Source organism: Grus americana, chromosome 1, assembly GCF_028858705.1.
Source record: "Grus americana isolate bGruAme1 chromosome 1, bGruAme1.mat, whole genome shotgun sequence".
In the NCBI taxonomy this organism is placed as follows: domain Eukaryota; kingdom Metazoa; phylum Chordata; class Aves; order Gruiformes; family Gruidae; genus Grus; species Grus americana.
In genome coordinates, this window is record NC_072852.1 from 33,646,811 (window position 1) to 33,674,506 (window position 27,696).

The 27,696-nt window shown below is 43.6% G+C and overlaps 1 protein-coding gene across 2 annotated transcripts in view; it reads right to left on the reverse strand.

The window, feature by feature from the left end:
- Positions 1 to 27,696, reverse strand: part of PRICKLE1 (prickle planar cell polarity protein 1) — a 67,107-nt gene that overhangs the window by 4,536 nt on the left and 34,875 nt on the right. Inside the window, exons 1-6 of one of the 2 annotated variants that reach the window (XM_054810797.1) lie at positions 10,695 to 10,744; positions 4,876 to 5,055; positions 2,469 to 2,582; positions 1,495 to 1,632; positions 809 to 1,012; positions 58 to 244 (exon numbers count right to left, since the gene is read on the reverse strand). In XM_054810797.1, coding sequence (XP_054666772.1) covers positions 58 to 244; positions 809 to 1,012; positions 1,495 to 1,632; positions 2,469 to 2,582; positions 4,876 to 4,995 — 763 coding nt within the window. In that variant the 5' untranslated portion in view covers positions 4,996 to 5,055; positions 10,695 to 10,744. Of the gene's footprint in view, positions 1 to 57; positions 245 to 808; positions 1,013 to 1,494; positions 1,633 to 2,468; positions 2,583 to 4,875; positions 5,056 to 10,694; positions 10,745 to 27,696 lie in introns of those variants that run through there. The other variant, XM_054810788.1, reaches the window with a different exon arrangement.

The following is a 27,696-nucleotide window of genomic DNA, read 5'->3' on the forward strand; positions in this document are numbered from 1 at the left end:
TCATAACTTGGCTTTCCCTTAATTAGTAAGTTTAATGCTTAAAAAGGACATACTTACCAATGTGTTCCCCACAGGTCTCACAGTATTCTGCGTAAAGAGATTCAAAACAGTTACAGCAGAATGGTCGCCCATCCTTCATGATGTATCTCTGTCCACCCAGGATTGTTTCACACTCAAGGCAACAGAAGTGCTTCATGTGCCAGTGGCGACCTTCAGCTTCTGTACACTCATCAGCAAAAATTATCTTTTCAGAGATAAAAAGTAAACTTTTAGTTAAAGCAGCCAAAAGCTCACCTTGCAACTCAGAACAAGCAAAACATCCTATTGGTGCAGTTCACATACTGAATTTATTTTTTTATTTAGCTGCCTTTTGAATACAAAAATAGAGACAATAATCTCCCATAGCAACTGCGGCATTCTAATCTTTCTTTAAAGAGGAAAGAATTAAGAAAAAACATACTTTTTAAAGCAAAACACTGAACAAGAACATAAAAACTCAACAATTAAAGAAGCTGCTTTCAAGATGATATTTTGGAATATTTGTACAGATCCTTTTCTAATTCAATCTACAAGCTTCAATTCTAAATACAACCAGGTATGTGCTTTCTAAATACCATCACGTTGCTTGTAATATCGCCAGTTTGACAAGAAATTAAACATCCCTCAGCTTTCAAACACACCTATGCACCAGAGTCCTTACTTCTTAAATGAACGCATGTGAAGTTAGTAATTGCCCAAGTGAGTGATGCAGTTTGTTAACTCAACAACAGCAGTTATGTAGATTGGCTGTAAAATGTGAATTATTTACCTCATCACAGGCTGAACATCGAGGTTTGAGAAGTTCAGCGTGGTGTCTGCCACAGTGAATTTTTCCATCTTGGTAGAAGTAAATAAGGTCAACGAGCAGCTCGTTACACGTGAAGCACACAAAACATGAGGGATGCCAGCACACACCAGGCCCAGCTCTTGAGGCAAAAACTGCAACTTCACCGCCATTCACTTTTGTACCACACTAGGAACAAAACCAGAAAGTGAACACGCTTCCCATTCCAAACTACTAAGCTTCTAGCATTTAAACTAAGTTAAAACACCAAATCCAATATGCAGGGTTTATTCCAAAATTCTGACAAGAGGGAAAAAATATTCTCAATTTTGGTCCAGACAAACTCTGTGCATCAACAAAACTTTTGCGACTAGAATTTTATTTTATACATAATAATATTTTTAAACATATGCCTGTTTTGCATTTGTCATTACTTCAGTATGAATCAGCAATAGAGTTTTTTGAGTAGAAAATATATCAAAGATTCAGTTTATTCCTAGTATCAAAGGTTGTGTTTTGCTTAAGCAAGCACTACTTTCTTCCTATTTACATGCAGTTTCAAAAAAAATATTTTCTTTGTGTTCAGAGAGAGAAACTAACACGTAGTATTGAGATACTGTAGTTTTATATTATTCAGCCTGCTAGTTGGCTTGTGGCACCAGTAGTAGTACCTGTTCACAAACTGCGTGCATCACTGCTCTTGAGAGTAGTTTAATAGTGCCCCGGCCGAGTGCCTCCTTTTTGCGCTGAGAACTGAACATCTGCAGTTCCTTCTTTTCTTCTTCACTTAAAGACTGGCAGTATCTCACCTTCCAGTGAAAACACAGGAGAACTTATTTTAAATACTGAGCTTTTAAAGTAACAGATTAGTAAGTAAGTGCCCATATGCAAGAAATTCATCAGGCATGCTGGCAATCATCATTAAATTTTTCCAACTTGTCTTCTCTACAATCTTAATATTTAGCTAATATGGCATAACACAAAACTAGTGCAGATTTTTGCGTTACAGGAAAAAACCCCACCATACTAAACTGAGAAGCTGTCTAGGCAAGAAATAAGATTAAAACAAGCCAAACCCAAACCTGCTGCTATCCTAAAATAATGGAATGAACCTAAATCAGCCATAACATTGTCCTTTAGATTTATGGTTAAGTGTCCACAACTAAGTATTGCAGTATACACAAGATCTTAAGTATTGACACCCCCCGCCCCCTTTCCTTACAAAGGGCTTGTTTGTTATTTCCACTTCTACTCCAAATTACACTGCATATCTGAGATGCAAACCATTTACTATCACAAAGCATCCTTTTTGTGCACTACAATGCAATTCCAGGAATTTGTAGGTTCCTGGTAATTGGTGGGTGGCTGCAAACACTATAAAACCAACTTGTGTGAAGTTTATTGCAGTGACACCAACCTCCCTAACAAGGAAAGGCAGTGTCCTTCCAGACAGCTCTTATCTGCACACAAGCCAACCGGACAGCTAAACAATGGACTCAGTGTACACACCGTGCTGCTCTATAGGTCAGACGCCACTGCAGGCCACAGTTTAGGCTGGTAATAAATACACAGGTAGGTAATTCTCCACGTAAAAGCTGCCAGGGAGACGTAAACCCTGATGGTGCATCTTAAGTTCTGTATTTACCTCATTGTCGTGGGGTGGCAGCTGATAGAGAAGTTGTTTAATTCGGTGTTTCTCTCCAGGGCTGTTAACGTAAGGGACCTTCTCCTCCGGCAAGCAGGCAAAATACAGCTGGACCTGACCAGAAGGAACGCAGAGTTCAGACCGAAGGACACACATCACCTGAGCACTGCAAGTGTCCTTCAGCTACTGTTTTATCTCAGGTCTCGTTTACAAAGGAAGGAGGTTATGCTACATTAGACCTGTGACAGGGTTTGTGCTGAAAATACGAGACCCAGATGAACCAGCTCAGCAAACCTGAATTGTCTCTGATAAAACTAGCACCCAGCTGCTGAATTGCTTTTCTGGAATGCAATTTGCAGTGACAATTAGGGGGGGTATCATAAATTATGCACATTTAATGTTCTCATTATTCCCACCCCCTTCAGGGCTGGTCAACAACCCCGTGGAAATTCCAAGTTTCCCTCTGCAATTTACCACACAAGGCATGAAGCTTTCCAGAAAACAGCCACTATATAAACAAATTTAATTTGTTCTCTGCATTTTACACATTGTTGAGACAAAAGCTGTTTTCTAGTCTCCTGCTGATCAGGTTCACCCCAAAGCATCAGCTTTCATTGCTTCCATGTGGGCTTTGGTAAGAAAGTGGAAACATCCTTCCCTTGGGAGGAGGCTGGATCCAGACACATTTCAATCAGATGCAAATTAACTACAAAATTTTCAGGGGCTGCATGTTTTTGATAAAGAAATCAATATTAGGTGTACACACTTATCAATCTTCACCTTTTTTTTTTTCCCTCTTCTTTTTTTCAGAAGAAAATTATGACAGGAAAGCTGTAATGAACACTATGACAAAGCCCAATGGCAAAAAATATTTTTGTGGAACAGCTACAGATTTATTGTTTTTCCTATGCAGTTTCCAGCTTGTCACGAGGCCTGGGGCTGTAAATAAGAGCTGACTATTGGCAAAAATATTACTTGCCATCCAGATTTAAATAATGCTCAGGTCAACAGCTTATTACAGTGCAAGACAGATGAAAAAGAAGCAGTAATCAGTCACTTGAGTCAGGAAGCAATCAAAATTATATGGGAAAGGTTGTACAAAACATGACTTGGTCTTCATTTAACCAAAATTTAAACATCAGAAGTCTACTGTAAGTCCACTTACTACTGACTGTATTTCAAGAAACTACAAGAAAAGATAACGACACGCAGTAAGAAATGAAGCTTTAAAGATACTTTATGCCCTTTTCTCAAGTTTATTGCACTGTTCTCAAAATAAGTCATTCTTCTTGGGAAAAAAAATCTTTAGTGAGTTTGAGCTAGTTGGATTATGAGGATATTTTAGGGCATTTAATTGTTCTGGCAGAACGTTAGCTTGCTGTTTGCCTTAAGGTCTGATTCATCAGAATTCTTATATATGCTTAAGTGATAAAAAGAGTTTCCCTAAAAATAGCCCATTATTTGCCATTCCTGCTGACTTGCTGCTTTATTCATGATTAAGAAAATCTCTGCATAGCAGAAAGGAGACATCTTTTGCACCGTTTTTAACTATGGAGTGTATTAGCTTGCCAGCTGAAGGAGGGTTGCTCTGCCTCCATGAACAAACATTACAAAGCCACTCTACCCATTTCACACTCAAGTCTGAGTTCTGGGTATTACCAAGTACACAGCTTCAGCACAGCTGCAATATCATCAAGTAAATGAATACCATGAGAGGTTCATTCTGATCTCCTGTAGCAACTTGCTCATCAATAATTTAACTTTTATTTCCTCTACCATGATGTTATAAAAGATAAAGAATAAAGGAGAGAGGGGAAGGAACAGCTCAACCAAACCACAAATGTCAGCTCCAGAGATCATACAAGAGAAATTGTGGCATGAACAAATGGCAGGCATACAACTATTTAAACAAGCGTAAAATACATTACTTCTTGTCACAGTGATAGAACACTTTTCTCTATGTGTGCTGTAATAACATATGCGTTCTAGATGTCAAATGCCCAATTATTTAAAGAGTTGTACAAGTGCAGTGAAGTACTGGCCAAGTCGCACAATGCCACGAGGTATGCCATGAGCTTTAATTTAACCTAATAACTTATTTCAAAGAGAAAGCAAAATTCTGTGCTGCTTTTAGACTTTACGATACATACCTCTATGGCAAATATTTACTGAAAAATCTTGATTGGGAACTTTTTTTTTGGAACATAAAACTCCTTGGTGTTGAGGATTTTAAGCCCCCTAAACACAGCCTCATTGGAATAGGAAACAAAACAAGAAGTGAAGAGTTCTAGACAAATTTAAGTTTTATACATTGTAAGAATTTAATTAGACTTGTAGAGGCAGCCTATCACTCCCTTACACAGTCCTTACAAGGCTTATTTTAAAAAAGCAGAAGCACAGTTGGTACCTGCTCTGGTCTGAGGCCTGGGGGGACCCAGGCATATTCTTCCAAGGCACAGCCAGAGTCATCATCAGACGTTGAGCTTCGCTGACACCCGAAAACAAGATTGTTGGCTTTGGGCTCCATCTCCAATGGCCTAAGTGTGAAGCGTTAAATATTTCAGCTGCACCTCATCAAGCAATTGATCTGGAGGAAGAGATTAACAGAGCTTTAATAAATTGGAACATGCAATAACTAATTATCAGTGTAAATGATCTTACAACAGTTTAGTATTCCTCGTGTTGCCCAGAACAATAAATGATTGAAGCATCATTACAATTCGCTACAAGCAATTCAAAAGTGCTTAAGAGTTATGAAAATTAAATTACTCAAGAAAAAGAAAACTAGACACACACTACCATGTTTGCCAACCACAATGTATTTCAATATTAACACTTCTCATCGTTTACACTTCTGCTTGTTTCACATCACAGGTTATATGTAGGTGTATCTAGGAGAGACTCACTGAGCAGATATTAACAAAAGGAATGACACAAGCTCTTCCTGAAGTCATCACTACCACCAATCTAGTAACACAAAAGACATGACGACCACTTGTCAAAAACTAAAGAAATTGTTGGGGAAAGAGGGTTGTGCAAGTAGCATCCTGTTTTTCTCAAAGTAGGCACAGAGCAGTGAGCGTCTGCTGGATTCCTCCGAGAACTTTGTTTTAGCTGTATCGGAGCGGAAGGGCGTTGGTCCAGTTAAATATCTGAGATCCAATTATGCCAGATTAGACTCTGTAAAATACATCATGATTATTCTGTTAATTTAAAACCCTACAGGGAGATGCTTCTGTTGATTCATGAAGCCTGCAAAGCTTAGTATCAGTGGGATCATTCTAGGTTAAAACTGGCAAAGGCAGCTCTCACCAACATCCATAGCATTCTGCAGTAAAAAGCTTATTAAGATAAATATCTTACACTAATTCTAGCAGAAGTTTTTAGGAAATTCAGGCCAGGAATTTCAGTGAAATACAGATAACCAAAAGCAGAGAGGATGTATCCTACCATGACAGACATCCTGACCGCTGGGGTTAGAAACAAGCTTGCTTTTACAGTACAACATTACGCATGAGTTGTGCCTTCCCTGTTTTAGGCAATTCTTTCACCCATTCATCTAAACATAGATGAGATTTTGTCAGTGCTAGATCTGAGCTATAAAAAATTTTCATCTCCTTGACATATAACATTTCTGGTGCGTCTAAAAAAACAGAGCAATCTAAAATCTCCTGGTGGGTCCCACATTACACTTCCAGTCTCATGACCACCATATTTGAGAAAATAAGTTGCTGCTAGATCACAGGTGGAAGAAAGATTTAAGACCGTGTACTTGAGTATCCTGCTAGTTACTCAACGGGAGTTTCTCCTCCTTCAAGCGTGAGGCACTGGTTAGTGCCAGGCTCTGTTGATTCAATACGTAAACCCAAACCAGCTCCATAAGAAGTGGCCACATGCATCCAAAGCTACAAACTCGGAGAAATGACAATATTCAGTATTACACAGTCTATCTACCCCCATTTTCAATACATCTATACATTCCCACACCCAATAAAGAGAGATATTATTTAACTCTTCCTCTGGGCTAGCGCTCAAAAAAATTAACTTGTTTGTTAACTTTACTCTAAAAACTTCTGGTTCGAAAACACATGCACTATTTTTGGTGCACTGCTAAGATGCCAACACATAGCTGCACTGTTATAAAAAGATTCATTTAATATTTTATTGAGCAAGCAAACCTGCCAACCTCCCCTCTGAGAACAGGCTATTTCTACAAAGCTTGTGAGCTGTCAGGCAAGTTTCTGAATTTTTACTCTAGCTGAACAACAAAAGATTAGCAAAACAGCTTCCGAGCTTAGCATCACCACACTACACCGTCCTCTCAGCTTCTGGGCTTAGCATCGCCATATTACACCTTCCTCCGTCAAGGAAAGTGAGTAAAACCAAACTAAATCCTAAAAGCTCAATCCTATATAATTAAAATTGAAAGACATATAATCCTATATATTTAAAATTGAAAGATCGTCCTGATACATGCTACATCCCTTGAATTAATTTCCTTCAGAAACAAATGGTAAGACAAGTGATATATTTCCCCTCTCCAGATACTAGTGGAAATGAAGTCAAGCATCAGGTATGTTTTTGTTATTGCTCATATAAAACTGGGGTGCTAGGAAGGAGGGACTGAAGAAACCTGTGATGCAGTTAAGAACTCATTCTAGCAAAAAAAGGCAACAGTGCACAGTGTTGCAGTCGGATAGGGATGCTCAAGCTGGCAGCTTGTGTCCTGCATCATCTATACCCAAATAATTCTTAAATATAAGATTACGATGAGTATCATTGAGAAGCCCAAGTCCTTCCAAGATGATCCTAGCAGTAGATGAACTGTTTTACAATTTCCCTTCAGAAAGGGGTAGATATCTGGTTTACAATAATGTACCGCTCACGGACACTTAAGCTGCTATTTCCAGTTCTTAAGGCATTGCAACACGAGAACCTATGTTGGTCAAATTATCACTTTTCAAGAACTGACTCCTGCCCAATAACCCAGGAACAGGAGTCACTAGGTGAAACGTCTTTGCCAACATTTCATTAGGCAGCCTGACCTCAACCGCACAGCAGGAAGCAGATCTGAAATGTAATTTAGGTGAAGAGACAGGTTCAGCTCTGCTAGTCCCTGGGCAGTGGAGCAGGGTGTACCCCAGCTCGTTCACACAACGCCCAACACTCCTAAGCACACAGGTAATTAAGTAATTGCTTCATATTGATTGTTCAAAAACCCCTCCCCTTAAGATCAAAACCTAACTTCTCTGACTTACTTTCTTCTCTTGAAAGACAAGGAAACAAACCAAAATCTGAATGCATGAAGACTTGCTAACTTTTCTGAGGACTGTTGAACACTAAAGCTACATGCTACTTCCATGTGGCAAAAAGCAGCACTGGGTAATGCTGGGATTTCAAGTATAGCAAAGGTACGTAAGCGCGTACCAATTCCAAAGGAAGACAAGGCATTGGGTACGAGAAAGACCATGCTGCTTTTCCACAGGGGCTGATCTTGCCTGGGTCACCCTTGACCCATCCATTTCAGACAGCATGCGCTCCAGCTCCAACAAGAGAAAACCACAGACCCACAGGCCCATTTTCCTAATGATACAGGACAGATTGAAAGCATGGCTGGTGGAGAACAAAGGAAAAATACACCTCACCTCCAACTGTAAAACGCAACTTTACAGTCAGAGTGCTCCTCCCCAGATAAGGCAATTGGAAATGTTTAAAGCAGGGTTCATAAATCTCAATGAACAGAGATCACTCAAAGGACAGCATTCACTTTAAAAGAAAAACACTACCGTAGAGCTAATGTTAAGCCAGCTATAAAATGACTGACAGTACACCATATATCAATATGGCCATGTCACAAATACCGTGCTGTTGCTGAGAGTGAGGTTTCTAAACCAGCCCAGCTTAACAGCAGGCTATCCGCAGAACTATTTTAGCAATTGCTTGTTTAGGAGTTCTCCTTCCTCTCCTGCTCAAGTGTAATTTGGTTTGCATTTTAAAACGACAGGGTTCTTCCTCCCCACCCCCCAACCGCACTCATCCTTCAAAGTGATCTGTTTAAAATGATTACATCCTAAGGAGGATTCAAATGAATATAAACAACAGCTGAAAAAATAAATGCTTTCCAAGGGATGAGTAGAAAGGTGGTCTTTCTACTCCTGCCATGACATCTACAAAACACAGCAAGGATGTTTTGTTTTGCTTTCTTAAAGTTTGCGGAACATTTTGAGGTTTCAGTTCTTTTCAAAAAGCTTTATAGCCTCCAAGGAGGTATTTCACTGGCAGCTTGACAACTCTGAATAACATAATTGAATTAAACAGCTAAATTTGATTCAAAAAGAAAAGCAATTGTTTTTTTTTTTTTTCCACGGATGTATTAAAACAACCGTATTATGACAAAGTTCTTAGAAGTGAAGACAAACTACACTCCTAATTACAAACCCATGAGTACATAAAATATTAGGATATCAAACTTAGAGCAAAGCTATTGCTGAACCCTGTATGAAGGTTATCCCTTTGCTAGGATTTCCAGCTCACTGATTATGTTCACCCCTGACCAGATAGAAGAGGTCATGATTTGTGAGCACAGTTAGACAAACATCTCCTTGCCCATCCCCTGCTGTTTTACTCTGTCCTGCAGGGCAAATTGTTTAACAACTTTTTTGTTAGAAGGCTTGTTAACAAGGCTATAGGGGATACAAGATGCATATCACATGCATCCATTCACAATGAAGGCTCAACGAGTTAAGATTAGCATGGCCAGCCCATTCACCTGCTTATTTAATCCCTAGTGCACGATAACTACATTAGAAGAGGAAGGGTGTAATACAGCAGCAATAAGCCACAATAAAATAACTATTACGTATTACACAAATGATCATTCCCTAGCTACAGGACAAGTAACACGTTTACAGTCAACTCTATAGCTCTGTACTTGGGAAATCTGGATCCAGAGCTGATGAGCAGAATTTGTATCAGCACTAGGACACAGCAACTTCTTTCGGGTCCTTTGAGTAACTCTACTATTCAGAGCAGTGGGGAAGGAATGAAGCCTGTATACTTGTTCATTCAACACACATTTAGATGGACCCTATAAGTAAGAACTTTTTTGCCTTTTGTTAGCCAATATACAAGGACTGACAGAAGAGTTAACTGCTTTCCTCCTCTAGCATGCTAGCACAAAGATCAATTTTCCAACTGGAAATCAGATGATCTGTCTCAGGGTATGTTCTTTTGATGAGCCATACTGCAAAGACAGGCTACCTGCATTAACAAAAGGAGGAAGCACTGTGACAAAGCATCGCCCCATGCCAACACATCTGATTTGGATGTATTATGCTTGGCGCTGCGTAGCGCAGATGGAAATACAAGCGCACGCTGCAGTTAGGCAAGAACCAAACCTCTAGCCGAGGAAGCGGCATTCTCACGGATGCTTCCCCCTCTCCTTAAGAGGGTGTACAGATTTAGAAAGAAAGAAATCTTGCCTTTTACAGTCTCCCATTGATTTTTTAAATTCTATTTTAAACAGCAGTCAGACTTTACTCCAATGTACACATATACTCAGGTTTCACCCCGTCACCTGTTGGCTCCCGAACAACACCCTTCTTTGTTAGGGCTCACAGCCCTCATTTGAGACAAGTTTCCAGAGAAAACACTTCAAGAAAGTGTTCACTAAGTCACAAGACTGGAGTTCTAAAAACAAAATTCCGCGCATAGCCCGGTTTATTCTGACAGACACGTTGAGCCATACGCGCTCATCTCGGAGGAGCCGGGACGATGCCTTCTTCAGCAGGCAGAGCTCTCTAAAGGATAGGTGGAGGTTTTCCCGTCCTGCCCAAGTTTCAAGGACGTTGGGGCGGGTCGGAGGAGCCCCCAGCCCCCCGCGTCCCCCCGCTCCGGCCTCCCACCGGCTGCATAAAGGCACCGGCCCCCACCCAGCCTGTCCGGCGGATGAGCCGCGAGGGAGAGCGGATACGAGTAACCGCAAATTACCTCTTTACAGCACCGACAGAGTGGCAAGGCTGCTGGCGGAGCCGGGAGAGGAGGCGCAGGAGAGGCGATGCCCGCTGCAGACCCGACCCCGAGCCCCCCCGCTGCACTCGCTGTTTAAACCGAGCCCCTTTCTCCGCTGTCCCCGGGGCCGTAAAGACCAACAGACCCGGCGAGGCGTCCGCAGCTCCCCGGCGGCGGGAGGGGCGCAGGGCGCAGCATCCCCGGCGCGCTGCTCACCTCGGGCCGGAGCTGTCTCCCCTCCCAGGGCAGGTCCGGAGGAGCGGCCAGCGCCAGTCACAGACCCGCCGAGGAAAGGGGCGTCGGCGGCGACGCGGGAGGGGGGGGGGGGGGGGCTCCTCCTGCCCTGTCCCTGCCGGGCGGCGCCGCCGCTTCCCCTCCTCGTCCCGCCTGCTGGGAGCGCGGCGGGACAGCTACCTGCACCGCCCCCCGCCCTCCTCCCTCCCCTCCCCTCCCCTGGGGCTGCAAGCGGGAGTAGGAGCTCCCTCCCGAGCACTCCTCCCCAAACGCACCCCGGAACGGCACCGGCAGCGCCTCCCACCTCCCGCCCGCCGCCCCCCGGGGGGCTACCCCCGATCCCCGGCGTCCCCCGCCGGGGCAGGAGTGCGACCCCAGCGCAGTGCGCCCCTCACCGCTCCTCAGTCAGGCGGCGGGAGAAATTTGTCCCACTAGCGATCGTCCCTTCAAAGTGCTGCCCAAGGCAGGGGAGGGACGGAGAGAAGGGGGGAAGCTGCTTCTGCCACCGACCTGGAGGCAGGAAGGGTCGCTGGCCCCGCCGCCTGCCCACCCAGGGGACCAAGCTTTTGCAGAAGCAATGCGGACAATGTGGTTTAGCGACAACGCTTTTGTTCTTGTTTACGCCCGAAATAGATTTCCCACCCCACCCTCCGCCGTGCTCCGGGCCGCCCCGGGCTGACCCTGCCCGGGCATCGAAGTGCACGGAGCAATTAATGACTCGGATAAGGACGGGGAAACGTTTGTTCTAGATCGCTGCATATAAATAAAAATAATAAAAATCAATCCGGAGCCGAGGACCACAACGACATTATGTCCATCACTGCCTCCCTTGGCACATCTCGAGAGAGGCGTCCGAGCCCCAGCTCATGCACAAAAAAGTAACACCCAGGGCTACGGGGGCATTCTCTAAACGTCCTTGGACAAACAACTGCCAGCCCTCACTTTTACCTCCCCGCCGCGTGGGCATAAAAAGCCCCGAGAGGCGGGTGGTTTGGCTTCAAAGGCTGGCGGGCAGCTTCCCCTCCGGCACCGTGAATGTAACCGTGAACACCGCGGTCAAATTTCCTCTTTCCTCTTCCCTCCCGCTCTTTGTCTCCCTTGGGAAGTCATTATCAAAGGGAATTTATTCGCGCTGCATCTCGGGGTCAAAGCGGCAACACCACCCCCCCCACCGGCCCCCGCTGCGAGGGGCAGCGGGCAGCAGCGGGCAGCAGCGGGCAGCAGCGGGCAGCAGCGGGCAGCAGCGGGCAGCAGCGGGCAGCAGCGGGCAGCAGCGGGCAGCAGCGACCCAAACCCCCGGCCGCCCCCCACCCACCCACCCGAGGTCCGGCGGCCTAGGGCGCCTTATCTGCCCGGGCCCGCCGTGCGGGAGGGCGACGGGGCACTTCGCAGACACTTATCGCTTCCCCCAGGAACCGAATTTGCATGAATTTAAATTCACTCTTCTAAATTTGAATGACTCTGCCCGCAGGGTGCTAAGGGGAGCCCGGCCCTGACGGGTAAAGGCGCGGCGAGTGCCGCGGGCAGAGGCGCTCCGAGAAGCGTCCCCGTCCCCATGGGCTGCGCCCCTCCGGCCCGACCCACCCGGCGCTCAGCCGGGCACACGCGAGTTCCGAGGCGGACCGGGCAGAGCCCTCACCCCCCCCTCCCGTGTGCTGATTAACTATCGCCAGACGCAGCCAGACGGAAAGGCAGGCTGATGGATCGGGACCAATACTGGGCTATCTGATCTCAAGTCGCAAAGCCTATCCTGGGTTAACGACGTTAAAAACAGCCCGTCCATTACAGCCCATCCCCATCACAAACCGGCTGTGCCATGAGATGTGCCCAGAGACCTTACAGTGATACGTGTAGGTGGATGACGGACGTCCCACACGGATCCAGCCCCATGACATCAAAGCCGCAGTCTGTGGCTCCTGCAGCGGAACAAAACTGCTGAAACTCCAGCAAATTAACCAGCTCCAGTCCTTCCACACCCCATTTCACTTCCATAAGCAGTTTCGCTGGTTGTACTACCTCCATTCTTAAACTGCTAAGTTGTTTTGAGGTCAAAGTTGGCGTATTACTTGGATGAACTAGAGATTTTGTCAGAGCTTTTGTCAGTGCTGGCTTTACAAGACCCAGACTGTTTCTATTCTGTTTGTTGGACTGAGCAGACCCCATCTGGTGGCCAGCTGAACATCTGCCAACTCCATTCATCATTAATCAAAAATGGAAATGTCAGGAATAATGTTTATTCTTCCCCACTACACGACTGAATTAAATACCAACAATTTGCATATATTGTCTACTCCTTTTCCAGGGGTGCCTGACCTTTTCTTAGTAGTTCCCCGCAGCGAGGGCTCACCGCGTCTGCACAGCACATTGAAAAAAGGAGAATCTCATTTGGGGACTTCTGCAACACAACCAACTCAACGGCTGAAGATTAATTTGCAAAGTTTCCTGACCCAGAGCCTACTGAAGCCAAAAAAAGAGACGCTCACTTATTTTACTAGGCAGTCAAACTGTCCCCGATCTTGCTAACACTTTCCCTGACACCAGAGTATTTGAGGGTGTACAGAGATAGTTGGCTGCACTGTTCTTTTCCCGGACTTTTCTGGCTCGAACACAGAAACTACTATATTGTTCTGGGCAATGCACTTAAAGATTATCAGGCCAAAAACAACCATTGCAATCTTCTAGCCTGAACTCATGTGGTCATAAGATTTTCCTAAAATTACTGTCTGCATGAACAAAACATTTGATTTTCATTTAAAAGTACCAGCAATGAAAAACCCACTACAACTCCTGTTAAATCCACTACAGCCCTTGTTAAATTGTTTCAAGTAGTCAATTATTTTACACTTTTTTTTTTTTTTGAAATCTCAGATTGCTGTGTTTCAGTGCTCAAACGCTGGATCGTTTGGTACCCTTGAATGTTAGGGTAAAGAACCAGCTATCTTAACTCCCCCTAGGCATTTGCAAATTGTGAAAGTCATTCCTTAACTATCTCTTTTGATTCAGGCAGCTTCCACAGGAACAAATGTGTTGCTATGATTTTTTTTTATTTTTACACAACAAATATGACAGCATACATACTTGTTATGTGAAGCAGAAACTATGCTACAGAAGTTGCCTAAAAAAAAAAGCTAAAAAAAAGACAGGCACAAACTGACTTGCCCTTTAAGGCACGTTCCACATTCTTGACTGCGGCTGGGTAGAGCTGATCCTTCAAACAACCGGATGCTTCAAGGGACCTGTAATGGATACGGAACCTTTTGCCCTAAGGTATTAGTACAAATTTAGTCTGGGTAGCAACTGTCTTGTACTACTGACCAGGCCAGGGGTGTTCTCTGGCCTGTAAGAAATTCGCTAAGTGTTATCTGTGTGGTTTCCCAGTTCGCAATTATCCACATCAGGGAACATCCCCTGAGATATCACTGGTAATTGCTACCTTTGTTGGCAGTCACAGAAGAGAGACCAAGGAGCAGAAAACAAATTAACCTCTTGTGCTTCAGAGGCGGCTTCTCTGGGTAGGACAGTGGCATAACACCCACCTCTCAAGCCCGATTAGTTCTATGGATAAACAGAGGAGTTCACCCTCTACATCATCACCCTTTAATGATCATCACCACCTCCACTCCAAGAGTTTAATTAAGCATAATCTCACCCGTTCATTTAAAATAAAAAGTTGCGAGTCAGCTATGAAAGGTGAAAGTATGCAGTAAGGTGAATGGAAGCCAGAACAACAAAAAAAATCTGTGAGTAATAATTCTTTCAGAGAAGTCAACGAGAAAACTATTCAAAATAAACCAGATTTTGTGTTTTGAAACAAAACAAACCAAGAAGGGTTTTGCATGTTTCTGACAGCACAAGAGGAGTTCATGGAGCAGGAATTACAACTGCTCCCTGAGGTGTTATGCACAAATCAAAGCCTGTGCCTGATGCAGGCGGGTATGCCTTCAGGAATTTTAGGGACGTCGACTGTCGACTCCACAATGTATGGTCCTGCCTGCAGGCTACAGCGCAGGGAGCTCTAGCACGTGTTTACAGCACACCAAGGTCCTTTCCACCTTCAGTGGCCCCAGGTCTATGCCTCAAGGGAGCAAAGAGGCCAGAGTATGGAAAGTGGTTCCACCATGGTCTGAGCTGATCTACTGGAAAACCCAGCCCAGTGAAAAATGCTGGTTTAGTTCCCCAGATCTGCCAGTGTTAGAGCAAGGAAGAAACAGGACCAACTCCTGTGAGGTCGGACTGTTGTGGAGCTGCAGGGTCAGTTGTCTGCCTCCCTCCCTCTTCTAGGAAAACTGGGAGTCGTGGGCCTTGCAAACACAAGGGCAAGAGGGTCTTGCTCAGCTGGTGCATAAATGGCCTGACCTCCAAGACCACTTTACATGATGCTCCAAGACAAGTGAAATTTAACTATGTTCACCTTAGTGTGTTCAGAAACCCCTGTGGCCATCCACCTTCATCTTTAGATACTTGAGTGTCTTGTCAAACCTAGCCCTAGGCCTCTTCTCACAGGTTAAGACCATGAGGTGGAAGTACACCTTTGTAGGTGGGAACAGTTTGCACAATTTTACCACTATATATGATCAACAGGAAACACCTGACACACTGGATGCCCTTGAAACAAAGCTGAAGCCTTGAAAGACCCTAGGCCACCCGTCTTTGTGCCACTCCATGCCTACAGCCATAGATGAAACCTCCTCATGCTCTCCCCATTCAACATCACTTCCTCCTGCCCACCCCAACAGGGCAATTTGGCACAAACAGCAGATCACCACATGCTGCTGGGAGCAGAGGCAGACCACTGCTGTTACTGATAATATCGGGGCCTCTTGACTGTGTGTCCTCCTTTATTTTCTTTTTTGAGGCTACAAAGAAAGGGCACAGAGGCGGCACCTTGTGAGTTCTGATGGCTCCAAAGTGTGAATCTTTGCCAAATTTTAAACAACATTAAATAACAATTGTTAAATAACATTTAAAAATACAGAGAAAAACAGCTCTGTAGGAGACGTGCAAGTGAAAGACAAGAGATCATATGCAACAGAGAGGGAGACACACAGGGATTAAAAGAAAGCATGCATGTGAAATGCAACAAGTTAAAAAAATTAAAAGGAGAAGATGACTTTTGCCCAGCACAGGTTTGTGACTGAGTCAGGGTGCTTGGTTTCCACTCTCCTCTTTGCTGCATTACCTGTGATCCTAACAGTCTGCCCTCTGCCTGCCTCAGTGTTGACAGAGCAGGGACAACGCCCCAAATGTTAACGTCAGATAACAAATCAGGAGACAATCAAGTAGCACTGGACAAAAGAATAATAAAAATGCTCATTTTTATTTTCACCCACCAAACAATGGCACAGGGAGCTGCAGAGGCATCTAGCAACCAGGCATCAAGGAGGGAAACAGAGCCTGAACAGCTTGCTACGGAGAGCTACACCAGCTACCGCTGGCCTGAGGACTGGCCGGTATCAGCTACTGCGTGTTGGGAATGCATGTCTAAGAGAGGTTTATTTTATTCTTTATGGTCTCCAAGTTGAAGACCAACATACCTTTTAAAACCATGATCCTACTTTGCTTCAGCTGCAAAGAATTAAAGTTTCATTAAAATGCCCTTTCTTGTTGGATCGGGCTAGGACTTGCTCCTGAACCAACAGGTCTGTTGCCGTATCTGGAAACTCTTAACCCCACAGGCTTTTCTGAAGACAGTAATCTTGATTTTATCATTATTGGCTCCTCGCAGCCCACAGTCACACAGAGCAGGGGTAACTGCACGGGTGCCCACAATACTGCCGCAACCACCGGCTGATGGGTGCGAGCAGGGCTCTCCTATCCATGTTGACACCCTTGGTTAATTAGCGCCCCGTTTCCCAGGCTGCACAAGGCACAACAAAGTGCATTGCAACAACATGCGCCTGCAACGCTTTGCTGGTAGCAGAGGCTGACGCAGGGTGGAATCGCTGCCTGGGTTTTTAATAACACCCCAGCGCAAACACCATTATGCAATGGGGAAGGTGTTGCAGAGCCGGTGCTAATGCACTGTTTGCTTATTGAGGGACTTTTCAGCCAAGTATTGTGCCAAAGCCTGTGCGGATGATGAATGATGTCACTCTTATCTGTGTCAAGCTCCATTCTCAGGCCTTGCCTCTGAAGAACTCCTCGCAATTTATCTAAATTGGTTTGGAAATTGATTTAGATTAAAAATGGAAATGGTGCAAACTCTATGTGGCTCTTCTACTATGGTCAACACACATACACACACGAAGGGAGACTCACCCCAGGAGTGGGGCATCCATGTAAAGAAACTAATATTTAAACAAATATTTAAACTACTATTTAAAAACAAATTTCAAACCCTTTGTGAGTATAGGTTTGTTGTGTGAGTAACGCTCTGGTCACACTCAGTCTGCCCTGTCGCTGGCAATACTTTTCAACACCCTAAACTTAGGAAAAAAAGCCAGATGATTGAGTTTAAGTGAAGGCAAAGTTTGACATGGAAGATTACTACTACTGCTGCAACATTCTATCCAGAGAGAACAAAACTCAGTTTTAAGCCAAAGATGAGATTTGCAAAGGTCTGTGGTAACCTCCTCTTGCCTAAAATCCATAGGGGGAGGGAAATCTAGCAGTCACTGAAACAGGCACCCAGCAGAGTGCTACATTGCCATTTTCCAGAAGCCATACCCACAGCACAGTACAAATACTTAGATTAACTGTCAGGTTGTTTTACCAAATTGTGGTGGGTTGACCCTGGCTGAGGGCCAGGTGCCCACCAGAACCGCTCCATCGCTCCCCTCGTTCACTAGACAGGGGAGAAAAAGTATAACGAAAAGCTTATGGGTCGAGATAAGGACCGGGAGAGATCACTCACTAATTATCGTCACAAGCAAAACAGAGTAGAGGAATGAGAAATAAAATCAAATCTTAAAACACCTCCCTCCACCCCTCCCATCTTCCTGGGCTCAACTTCACTCCCGGCTTCAACCTTCACCCCCCTCAGGGGCACAGGGGGACGGGGAATCGGGGTTGCGGTCAGTTCATCACACGGTGTTTCTGCCGCTTCTTCATCCTCAGGGGGAGGACTCCTCTCATCGTTCCCCTGCTCCAGCATGGAGTCCCTCTCATGGGAGACAGTCCTTCATGAACTGCTCCAGTGTGGTGTCTTCCATGGGGTGCAGACCTTCAGGAACAGACTGCTCCAGCATGGGTCCCCCACAGGGTCACAAGTCCTGCCAGCAAACCTGCTCTGGTGTGGGCTCCTCTCTTCATGGGTCCACAGGTCCTGCCAGGAGCTTGCTCTAGCATGGGCTTCCCACGGGCCACAGCCTCCTTCAGGTGGCTCCACGGGCTGCAGGTGGAATCTCTACACCCCCTCATCCTTCCTCCATGGGCTGCAGGGGGACAGCCTGCTTCACCATGGTCTTCACCACGGGCTGCAGGGGGATCTCTGCTCTGGCGCCTGGAGCACTCCTGCCCCTCCTTCTGCACTGACCTTGGTGTCTGCAGAGTTTCTTACATCTTCTCACTCCTCTCTCCGGCTGCAAAAGCTCTCCCTAACTGTTTTTTTCCTTCTTAAATATGTTATCACAGAAGCGCTGATTGCCTTGGCCTTGGCCAGTGGTGGGTCTGTCTTGGAGCAGGCTGGCATTGGCTCTATCAGACACAGGGGAAGCTTCTAGCAGCTTCTCACAGAAGCCCCCCCTGTAGCCCCCCCCCCGCTACCAAAACCTTGCCACGCAAACCCAACACACAAATTAATCTCACAGGCCATCCTCAAGGCACACAGTGATGCAAGGAGGATGTAAAAAATGTCCGGTGGATAACGAGATGCATTACACCTTTATTGGCTTGCTTTAGTACAGCAGCTGCAAGAGAGAGACTACCAGACTGATGAGCTGTCAAGACTGAAGGCCATGAAACTACCAAAAGGCATCACCAAAAAAAAGATAAGTGTTTCAGTCTTTTGCATAGAAAGATCAACGGCTAATTATCCCAGCCAGGTAAGCCTGGAAACAGTCCTCTCACTTCTTGCTCAGCAAACAAAGACCCTAGCTCAAAGCTGGGTAGGCTTCTACCTCAACAGAGGTTCATCACTCTTCTATCTGGCCAGCTCATGCTCTCTGCCACTACTGATACTGTAGCTTTCTTGGGTTTTATTAGGTTTTTCTTCATGCTTAAGAAGGCTTGTCATGGACTAGGCAGCATCCACAACACCCTGACTCCAAACACTAATGCATAGTTTTACAATGAGTTTCCATGCTTTGTCACTGCCTTAAAGCAGAAATGATACTCAAATCTCCTCCTTCCCCTTCTTATTCTCTCCTACCCTGAAAAAAAAAAAAAAGAAAAAAAAGAGGCAAATAAGAGAAGTCCTCCACCTAACTGAAGTTCCTTCTATGACAGCCATGAAAGTTTCCCCCTCACTCCCATGTCTTTCTTGAATGCGTTACAAATCTCCGTAAGGTGGCATCTTGCTAAAAAAATTCCCACTGTGTTGTTTCCCAATGGAAGTGCTGTAATGTAACCCATTACCCCAAAATGGGCAACAGATGAGCCCCCATTTACATGCCTGCGCAAATAAAAATCAAACTTCACCTTACTAACATTAATCTAACCATGTATGACCAAATAAGATGTGGGGCAAACATGCAAGGTTTAAGCTTGCGCTCTCTTTTCCTAGGAGGGTTATGATTCAGCATGTTTTCTGGGCAACCCAAACAGGCTTTCTGCTTAACAGAGTAAAGAATGCTGGTTTGGGAGGTTACATTCTTCCTTTTTTCCCCCCCTTTTGCTGCTTCCCCCCCGCCCCCCCCCCCCCCCAGTATGATTAGTTTTTCTCTGCTGGTTCAGCTCCCAGAACTGGTTTATTGCAGGATGAGTTGAGCACAATTGTCAGTACGAGGGAGGGGATGGGAGGAAAGCCCAGAGGGAGGGTCCCACTCCTGGTCAGTAGCTAGCTATTATAACTACACTGATACATCAAAACCACATCAAAAGGCAGCCAGGGAAGTTGACTTCACCAGCAATTCTCTCAGTTGCTGGCCAAGTCCCGTGGGATAAGGGACACGCAGGTATGAACTGAGGAGAAAGATTAGGCAAGTGCTAGATCATTAAAAAACCCAGACCTAGTAGACTCACAGTCCAAAGGCATTTGAAAGAGTCAAATTTCTCCTCAAAGTATTCCCTTCGCCACAGAGCTAGATGCTTAGAATCAGGTGTTTGGAGACATAAAAGTGTTCCTTTCCTTCTCTTCATCTCCACTGCACTTGAGGTTCAAGGCCAAGTGGACAGGCAATGTCTGTTATGCCTGGTTTTCAGTAGGATAATAATGATGATCTCAGTTAAACAAATATTCAAATAGAAATCCAGTTAATTATGTTTCTTAGCTAGCAGTCATTACCCTTTCCACATCAACTGGCAAGATATTTAATTGTAACTACAAGAGGGAAAATCAGTTTAAATCCCCTAAATATCAAGCTTCACCTCATCAACCAACATGACGTTAGTATAGACAAGTCTGGACCCTCCAGTACACATGTATTTTCTTAACTGTATTTATAGAAATGTTTGCAGACTCTTAAGAATATATAAGCATATTTTCAGAGTAAAAGGTTGTAGGTTATTCATAGTAGAATGAAAATCGTACGTATGAAGCACACAGTACAAATGAAGGTTGTTTTAACAACACTCAACTGGTACCCTTGACATGAGTGACCTTTGTACAAGCCTCCATTTATCCTTAAGTCCTTACGGACTTAAGTTGCTGAAACAGCAACTCCTTGACAATACCTGACACCTGATATTCAACTGGCAGCCTCCCAGCCTTAAGCTACACCTACCTGGGCTTGCCAGCATGTCCCAGCTTTTCTTACCGGCTTGCTCAGGAGGATGGATTCTTTCGGATGCGTAGCCTTGAAGTAATAATGCCTAGTTTTGAAAGAGTACCAGAATTTAATGGAAGTGAACAAGTGCTAATGCAATCTATGGCCACAGACAACGCATGCTTCTAGAACAGACAAGCTCACCCCTATTTTTAAGAATATATTTACATTCAGCCACTACGAAGTGAAGCATTTCACCGTTGCTGAGTTCCAACATCAGAGGTTGAGGGAATCCACTTGTGTCAGGCCACTTTCAGAAAGATAGTTCAAGATTAATTTCTGCAATTCTTCAGTTTCTAAGGAAAAGGTGCAATCATTTTGAGGATGAGACAGCAGGAAAACATCCAACCTTTCCACTACATAATGCTTCAGTATCTTTTAAACAGGTTTTGAAAACAAATATTTGAGATAGCAATGTGAACTCAAGGCAAACCCCTAAATTTTGACAAATCAGGTTTTGTTAAGTAAAACCTGTGAATATCAGAGCTGCTTGATATGACTTCAGATATGTCTGACAGGTGATTTGTCAAGACACAGCATTTTTACAGGTCTGACAAATGGCAATCATCACATACAGAGTCTATAAAAAGTCCTGAGAATATTCATGTATGTTTAGTGTTAGTTTAAATTTTCGACAATTTAGTACCTTAAAATTATTTTTCTGCTTTCTTGTCTACAGCAATTATTGCTGAGACAAGATTAACTCTAAGACAATTAGTAAGCAGAGGAAAGATGAGAATAAATGTTTCACAACAGCCATATACACATGACTCTCCAAGGTTGATGTAATCTTTGGATTTTTGTGTTACACATCCCTCCCTCCTCAGTCATCATCTACTTTCTCTTCAGTGGTACTCCTTCATAATTCTCCTTCTCTGATATGCAGAAGTAATGAGTCAGTGATAATTCAGTGATAATTACATTGTTTTTGTAAATGCAATCAATTGACACCTGGCCTGGACTTTACTTCCACATCATAACAAGAACCCTTCTGAACCTTGCACCAGGCAAGTTTTAAAGCAAGAAACATTTTTTTCCAGCAAAGAGCAGGGCAGGGATTTGGGAAAGCATCACTTTTTAGGTTTGGATGATCAGCTTTCATCAGCAGATATCCCCTACACACCCCTAGACTGGTGGAAGCTCCATTCACGGAAAGAGGACCTTAACAGATTACTAATGGGAATGTTAAAGAAAAAAAAAAAAAGAAAAAAGGATAAAAGGTTTTAAAGACAATCTAGTTAAATTAGCTACAGTTTCATTAAGAAGACTTCAGTTACAGAATGGAGGATCCTGATCTGGCTTTGAGCACTGCCACTGCTTTCTCAACCAACTTGGTGCCATTATGCAGTTGGATTAGAAAGTCCTTCGTCAATCAACTCTTGGTGTGCTGATAATATCTAAAATTTGGCAAGACTTAGTTATCATGCAAAGGTCCAGCGAGGTGCCCGCTCAGCGGGAGTGAAACCAGCTCTTGCAGAATTTTATGTAGCTAGTTTGCACCACATTAAACTACAGAAAATAACAAACACCCATACCGACCCCGACTGGCTCTGTGTCGGGACCACAGAGCCTCAAGTGTTACTCAGCTTCCTCTTGTAAATGAGATTAAGGCTGGATTTACTTCACTACACATCACACTGGGAAGACTACTGGTAGAAAAATCTGCATAGCCAAAGCCAGCTTGTAACGTAGGATCAGAAACATGCACTCGGGACTGTCTGAAGTACCCAAGTAGATGACGACTTGTTAAAATTGCAGCTAGATCAACTCCTGCTTCATACCATTAGGCTACGTCACCATAACTGATTGATCCTTGAAGACATGAATGATCAATTGGTGTGAGCTGTGCCACTGGGATGACACACCTGTGAGAGAGCCAACAGACTTCGTGGACAAGGAAGAGGAAGAACACTTGGGGGAAATGGAAGAGGGCAGCTAGTGCTTTACAGCCTAGATGCTAAAATAAGATCTTCATACCTAATTATGATCTTATTACTCAGCTGGCACAACTGCAATGGACAGGTTGCCTCCTCTTGATTTCTCTGATTTACAGAAGACAGTGAAGCTAATGTGAAAAGGTCAAAAAAACTGAATCAATATGCTGATACTCCCAGCAGTGGATTTTCAATAGAAATCCATTACCACACAGGGAAAATGACTGAGGTAAGTTTAGGAGATGCAATTATCTGTAGCTTTTCCCCATTAAACCTTGTAACTCTCTCAATGAGAATTTAAGGGCGTACATACTTCAACTTCTGTGTGAAGTTAACTTCACAAGAGACAAACAGTGGAACGAGCCATTCACATTTTGTACGATCAACAAATAAACGCTGGAGAGCAAGTTTTTGGATCTAGCTATTACCTCTAATTACACCTATCTCTATGAATAAATGAAAACTAGTTTGCATTTTTTTCCCTGATCATTAGCCTCATTTACATAAGTGTTATGAGGCCAGTTCTTTATCCATTAGCGTGAATTAAGCGATACCCTGCTGGGTGCAGGACTGTTCAGACATGCTGACTGCAGAGCAGCTGCTCTCCTCCTTTGGTATTGAATGTTGATTAGCATCATAGCACATGACACACTGCAGGGCATATCGTGTGTCACACTATGGCATACAACATTTAATGAGAACCCAAAGAAAATCCCATCGTTTAGAAAGCCAATCTCTGCTCTGAACAGCAAGGCAATAATTAAGTACATGGTCTGTCTTGGGAAACACTGAATCCCTCAAACAGTGGGCACTCCTTTTTTAGGACAATGCTGACTACCTGAGGCTGAGCTGTACATTTTCCTAGTTCTTCTAAGCCATAGCAAGTGTACCCACTGTCAAATAATCATATCTAGTCACATTTTCCAGCAAGACACTTGTACATTACCCTTTCAAGTCTGATCTATGAGACAGAACAAAGCTCCTGTATCATTAGATCTGTGCAGAAGATTTAAAGACATGGCAGCTATGAAAACAGAGTGCACAATACAAACTCAACTCCTCAAATACGGATCAAGGTTTAGTATCACCTTCCTGTGACTACTAATGGATCTCCAGCAGAACCTTTACAGTCTTTGTCAGCTTTTCTTATCCGAAAAATGGGTGGACACCACTTGTCTTGCAAGACCACAAGACCACATCTTGTCTTGCAAAGATTCATTGCTTATTTGAATGTCACCTTGACAATACTGTAAAATAGCGCATCATTGTATTATCAACATTTCATTACTTTGACACTATTAAATGTAGGCAAAGAAAAGCTTTTCATAACAGTGGAGAAATTCATGTCACACCATTCAAATTTATGGAGAAACTCTAGTTATTTTACAAGAAAACACGTTTTGTGATAAGCGGTAACCATGCAAGAATGCTGAAAGCACTGCTGCCTCAACTCATCCGCAAAATACTGACAACAATTAGCTTAGTTTGTTCTGAATGACTGGAACTTGATTAGTAAGGGTTTCAGCATGCACACTTTTTCTCTAGAAGACCAGTGCAGCAACAGAATCCACTTTTCCAGCTAAATAACATATTTTGCTCTGCACAGCGCTCTCTTGCTCCTAGGCACTGATGTAAGCAAAACGGGAGAATCCCTCTGGGGAGAGCCAGACAAGTTCAGTCACTGGAGTTGATCTAATTACTGTCATAGTTGTACCTCTGTTTCAAAGAGCAGAGCTAGAACCCTTGTATGAGAGGTGTTAGAAGAAATTAGACATCATTAATCAGAAGCATGATGAAGAAGCAGAAGACAACCCGCTGCTTTTTCTGTGCTGTTCACAATATAGTCACTTTGTAGGAGAACATCATAGCATTAACAAGGCCCAAAAGATTTTACATCTACAGCTCAGTCCATGGAAACAGCTAAGAAGGGATACACGAGGGACATATCACCTCTCTACTTTAAAAGGAAAAAAAATATCACAAAACGTCCTCAAATTGCATGCTCTCTCTTCCCACAACTCCATGGCACAAAGACATTTTTCAGATTTGGTGGAGAGAAGCCACTTCAGAGGCTGGGCTTTGTATTAAAAGAGGTCTTGTCTTTTAAACTGAGAACAGACCTAGGTTATGCCAGAGATCTTTATAAACTAGGTTCCTGTTTTTGATGGCATCAAGTTCCTTCCCCATGACCTCAGTAAGACACTCTGCTAGAAAGCTTCAGAAAAGAATTAGAGACAATGCTATTTCTGTAATGGTATTGTAAGGCAGCGGTGCCCAAACTTTTTTCTGGTCAGACCACTGACCTCAGTTCAGCCTCAGAAAGGGCTACCCATCATAGCACCTCCTCATCCCGGCTCTTCTTTTTACAACCTAGATTAGCTTCTCATGTACTGCGTATCCATAATAATCTAAGTGCACAGTTATCTTGTAGGTGCAGAAGGTGTTCTGGGAACTCCTAACCCCAAAGAGCAAGGTCTTTGCGAAGGGCACGTGTGTGATGGGGTGCACAGCGCAGCACAACTACGGGTAAGGGCTACGCAACATGGATTTGGGCAGTCTGACATCTAGTCTCCGGGTCAGGGGACCAGTTACTAAACAAAACACTGCCAGACAGATGTAGTCTTGGGCTTCTGAGAAGTCTTCCACTAACTTTATTAAAGATGTAATTTAAGATGTAGACTAGCAGAATAACCGCTGCCTTCCCTCAATTTTTAGACTTACAGAAGTTTCCTTGTAAAACAAAATTTTGGAACTACGATGTACTCCAACCTGAGCACCGGAAGTAGTTACAAACTTCAATGTAAAACATCTATGTTATAAAATGCTTTAAAAAACTCTTCCATCATTTGGAAACTTTTTGATAGAATCCAATTTTTAATAAAAATAGCTTTTAGCTATACTCATTTGAGAGGTAATAATGGTCTTTCTGCATTTGCAACACTGAAAAGAAAACAAGGTTAGAGAGCTTTGAAACTACTTTTTGAAGTTAGGATGATTTTTTTAATGCATCTGACACTTGTAAATGAACTCTAGTTAAGAGTAAATGCAAAGAAGCAAAGAGACTTTCAATGTCACTCACACAGACATTAATTTCACAGGATACCGCTGTTTTCAATCATGTTTAACAGTGTTAATTTTTTCTCATTATCAGCAAAACAAAATAAGTACATGCTGAGGATAAGGAAACAGCTTTGTTTATCTTCAAAATCATGTGCTTACCAGAACTAAAGCATGTATTTGCCATATGTCAGCCCCTGCCCCCCTTTTTTAAATTACAAATTCATTAATATAGCACAGCGGTGCTATATTGTTAGCAAGGAATAAAGCACATTTTAAAGAGCAATTAAGTGGGATAAAACTACTTGGAGAGAAAGGTTTTCCACTGCAGCAGTGTCTTAGGGAGACCAAAGGGAAAACCTGACACGAAGGAATGTCAGCCTGAACTTGATCTATTTGTAGTCAGAGCAATGCACCCTGTCCCCCACTGCAATGGCAGCAGCTTCCCATATTGCTACACAATACTCTCCCTTAGGGTTTCCTTTTGTTCTATAGGTCGTCCATTAGATGGATCTGTTCGGATTGATATATTTAATAGAAACATATCTTCTGTTATTGTCTCAAACTTCAAAACTCAAACCATCTGTATTTGATATGTAGCCTGCCAGAGACAGCTGCTTTGCCAAACAGATTGCATGGGCTGGATCTGCAACGTCTCTGTCCAGAACACACGAAGCTGACTCAAATACTCCCACGGACGACAGCAGCCTTTCCACAGGACCCACTGTGGTTTCCTGGGGTGGTCAAACTGGAGATATCACTAGGTCAGTACAGGCACACAACAAGGCTCAAAACCAGGTCAAGACTGAATTTTAGTTTCCTTCTCTTTGCTTTTTTGGTACTGGGATTTGAGACAAGAAGTCTAATGGCTCAGTTTTATGGCTTAGAAAGAAAAGCCTTGAAAAGCTTGATCCCTGCTTTAAATGAAAGCAGATTCTCACTGGCACATAAGAAACCTAGTGCTTTCCTGTGCTTTGCTTGCAAACTTTGTTATGTTGTTGAGACAAATGTATCTATGAGGTTTAATGTAGAAGAGAGCATTTATTTCTATAGTGAAATGAAAAAAGTTCATTAGATCTATTTTTTTTTGTTTTGTTTTAAAAAGAAAAAGGTAACAGTGAAAAAGAAACTTTATCCTATAAAGATGCTAAGACTATCCTCACAACTCCTTCCCTTTCCCTTGGGAGTTAGGATGCTCAGTAAGTTTGGCTCTTAAATCAACATACGTTTGTTGCTTAAGTTATATTGTCATTGCTTCCTTTCTGTTCTTGCAAGAGCACATGGCATTGCTATTCCTTCCAAGCCTGGAAACAGCACCTTTAAAGTGAGAATATTACACTACCCACACACCTACTAGACTACAGAGAAAACACTTTTGCTGCATAAAAAGACTGACAACTCTAAACATGCTACAATAAAAAGTAGGACCTGATAAAAATTCCATTACTTGCTTATCTGGAGGGATTCTTCCCAGTTCAAAGGGTCAGTTTCCCAGCAGGGCACCAGTGCTTATCAGCTAGGTTTGCTGAGCCTTTCAATTGCAAAGAGAAGTGTTGCCTCCAACTGGCATGACAATGGCACTATTAAACAGGCACTTCAAAGATATAGATGTTGTAAATGCTTTGATTTTGCCAAGTTCTCTATGCCATCACTATCCAACAGACTTTTTCATGCAGAGGTCAGAGTCTTCCCTAGGCAAATGAAAAGCAGGTGATAAAATAAGTCATGTGAAATGCAGCAAATCCATCATGTGTCTCTACTCCCAAAGCAGGTCCCCACTTTTCCTAAGTGCAGAGAAGCCTGTACCTGACCAAGAGAGAAACAGGGCTACTGTAGTATAATGTTCAACTAACCTGCTGTAGTAGGGAGCCAGAGGCAGTAGTACGTGCTTATATCCCACAAACCTGCAAACCTTCCGCAGGAGAAAACACGAGGACAGTAATACTGGTGGGGAGAACTTGCAGGAGTGGACATTCATATAAGCAGATCTATTGATTAGTGGCTTGGCTGACACACCAGCCTGGATTCATTTTAAGCTAGCTGCATAGGCAGGAGAGCCAGTACTCCCTCAGATGATTAGAGAAACATGGGGTTTGTTTGTTATCCTGCCATATGGAATGAAGTTGAAGA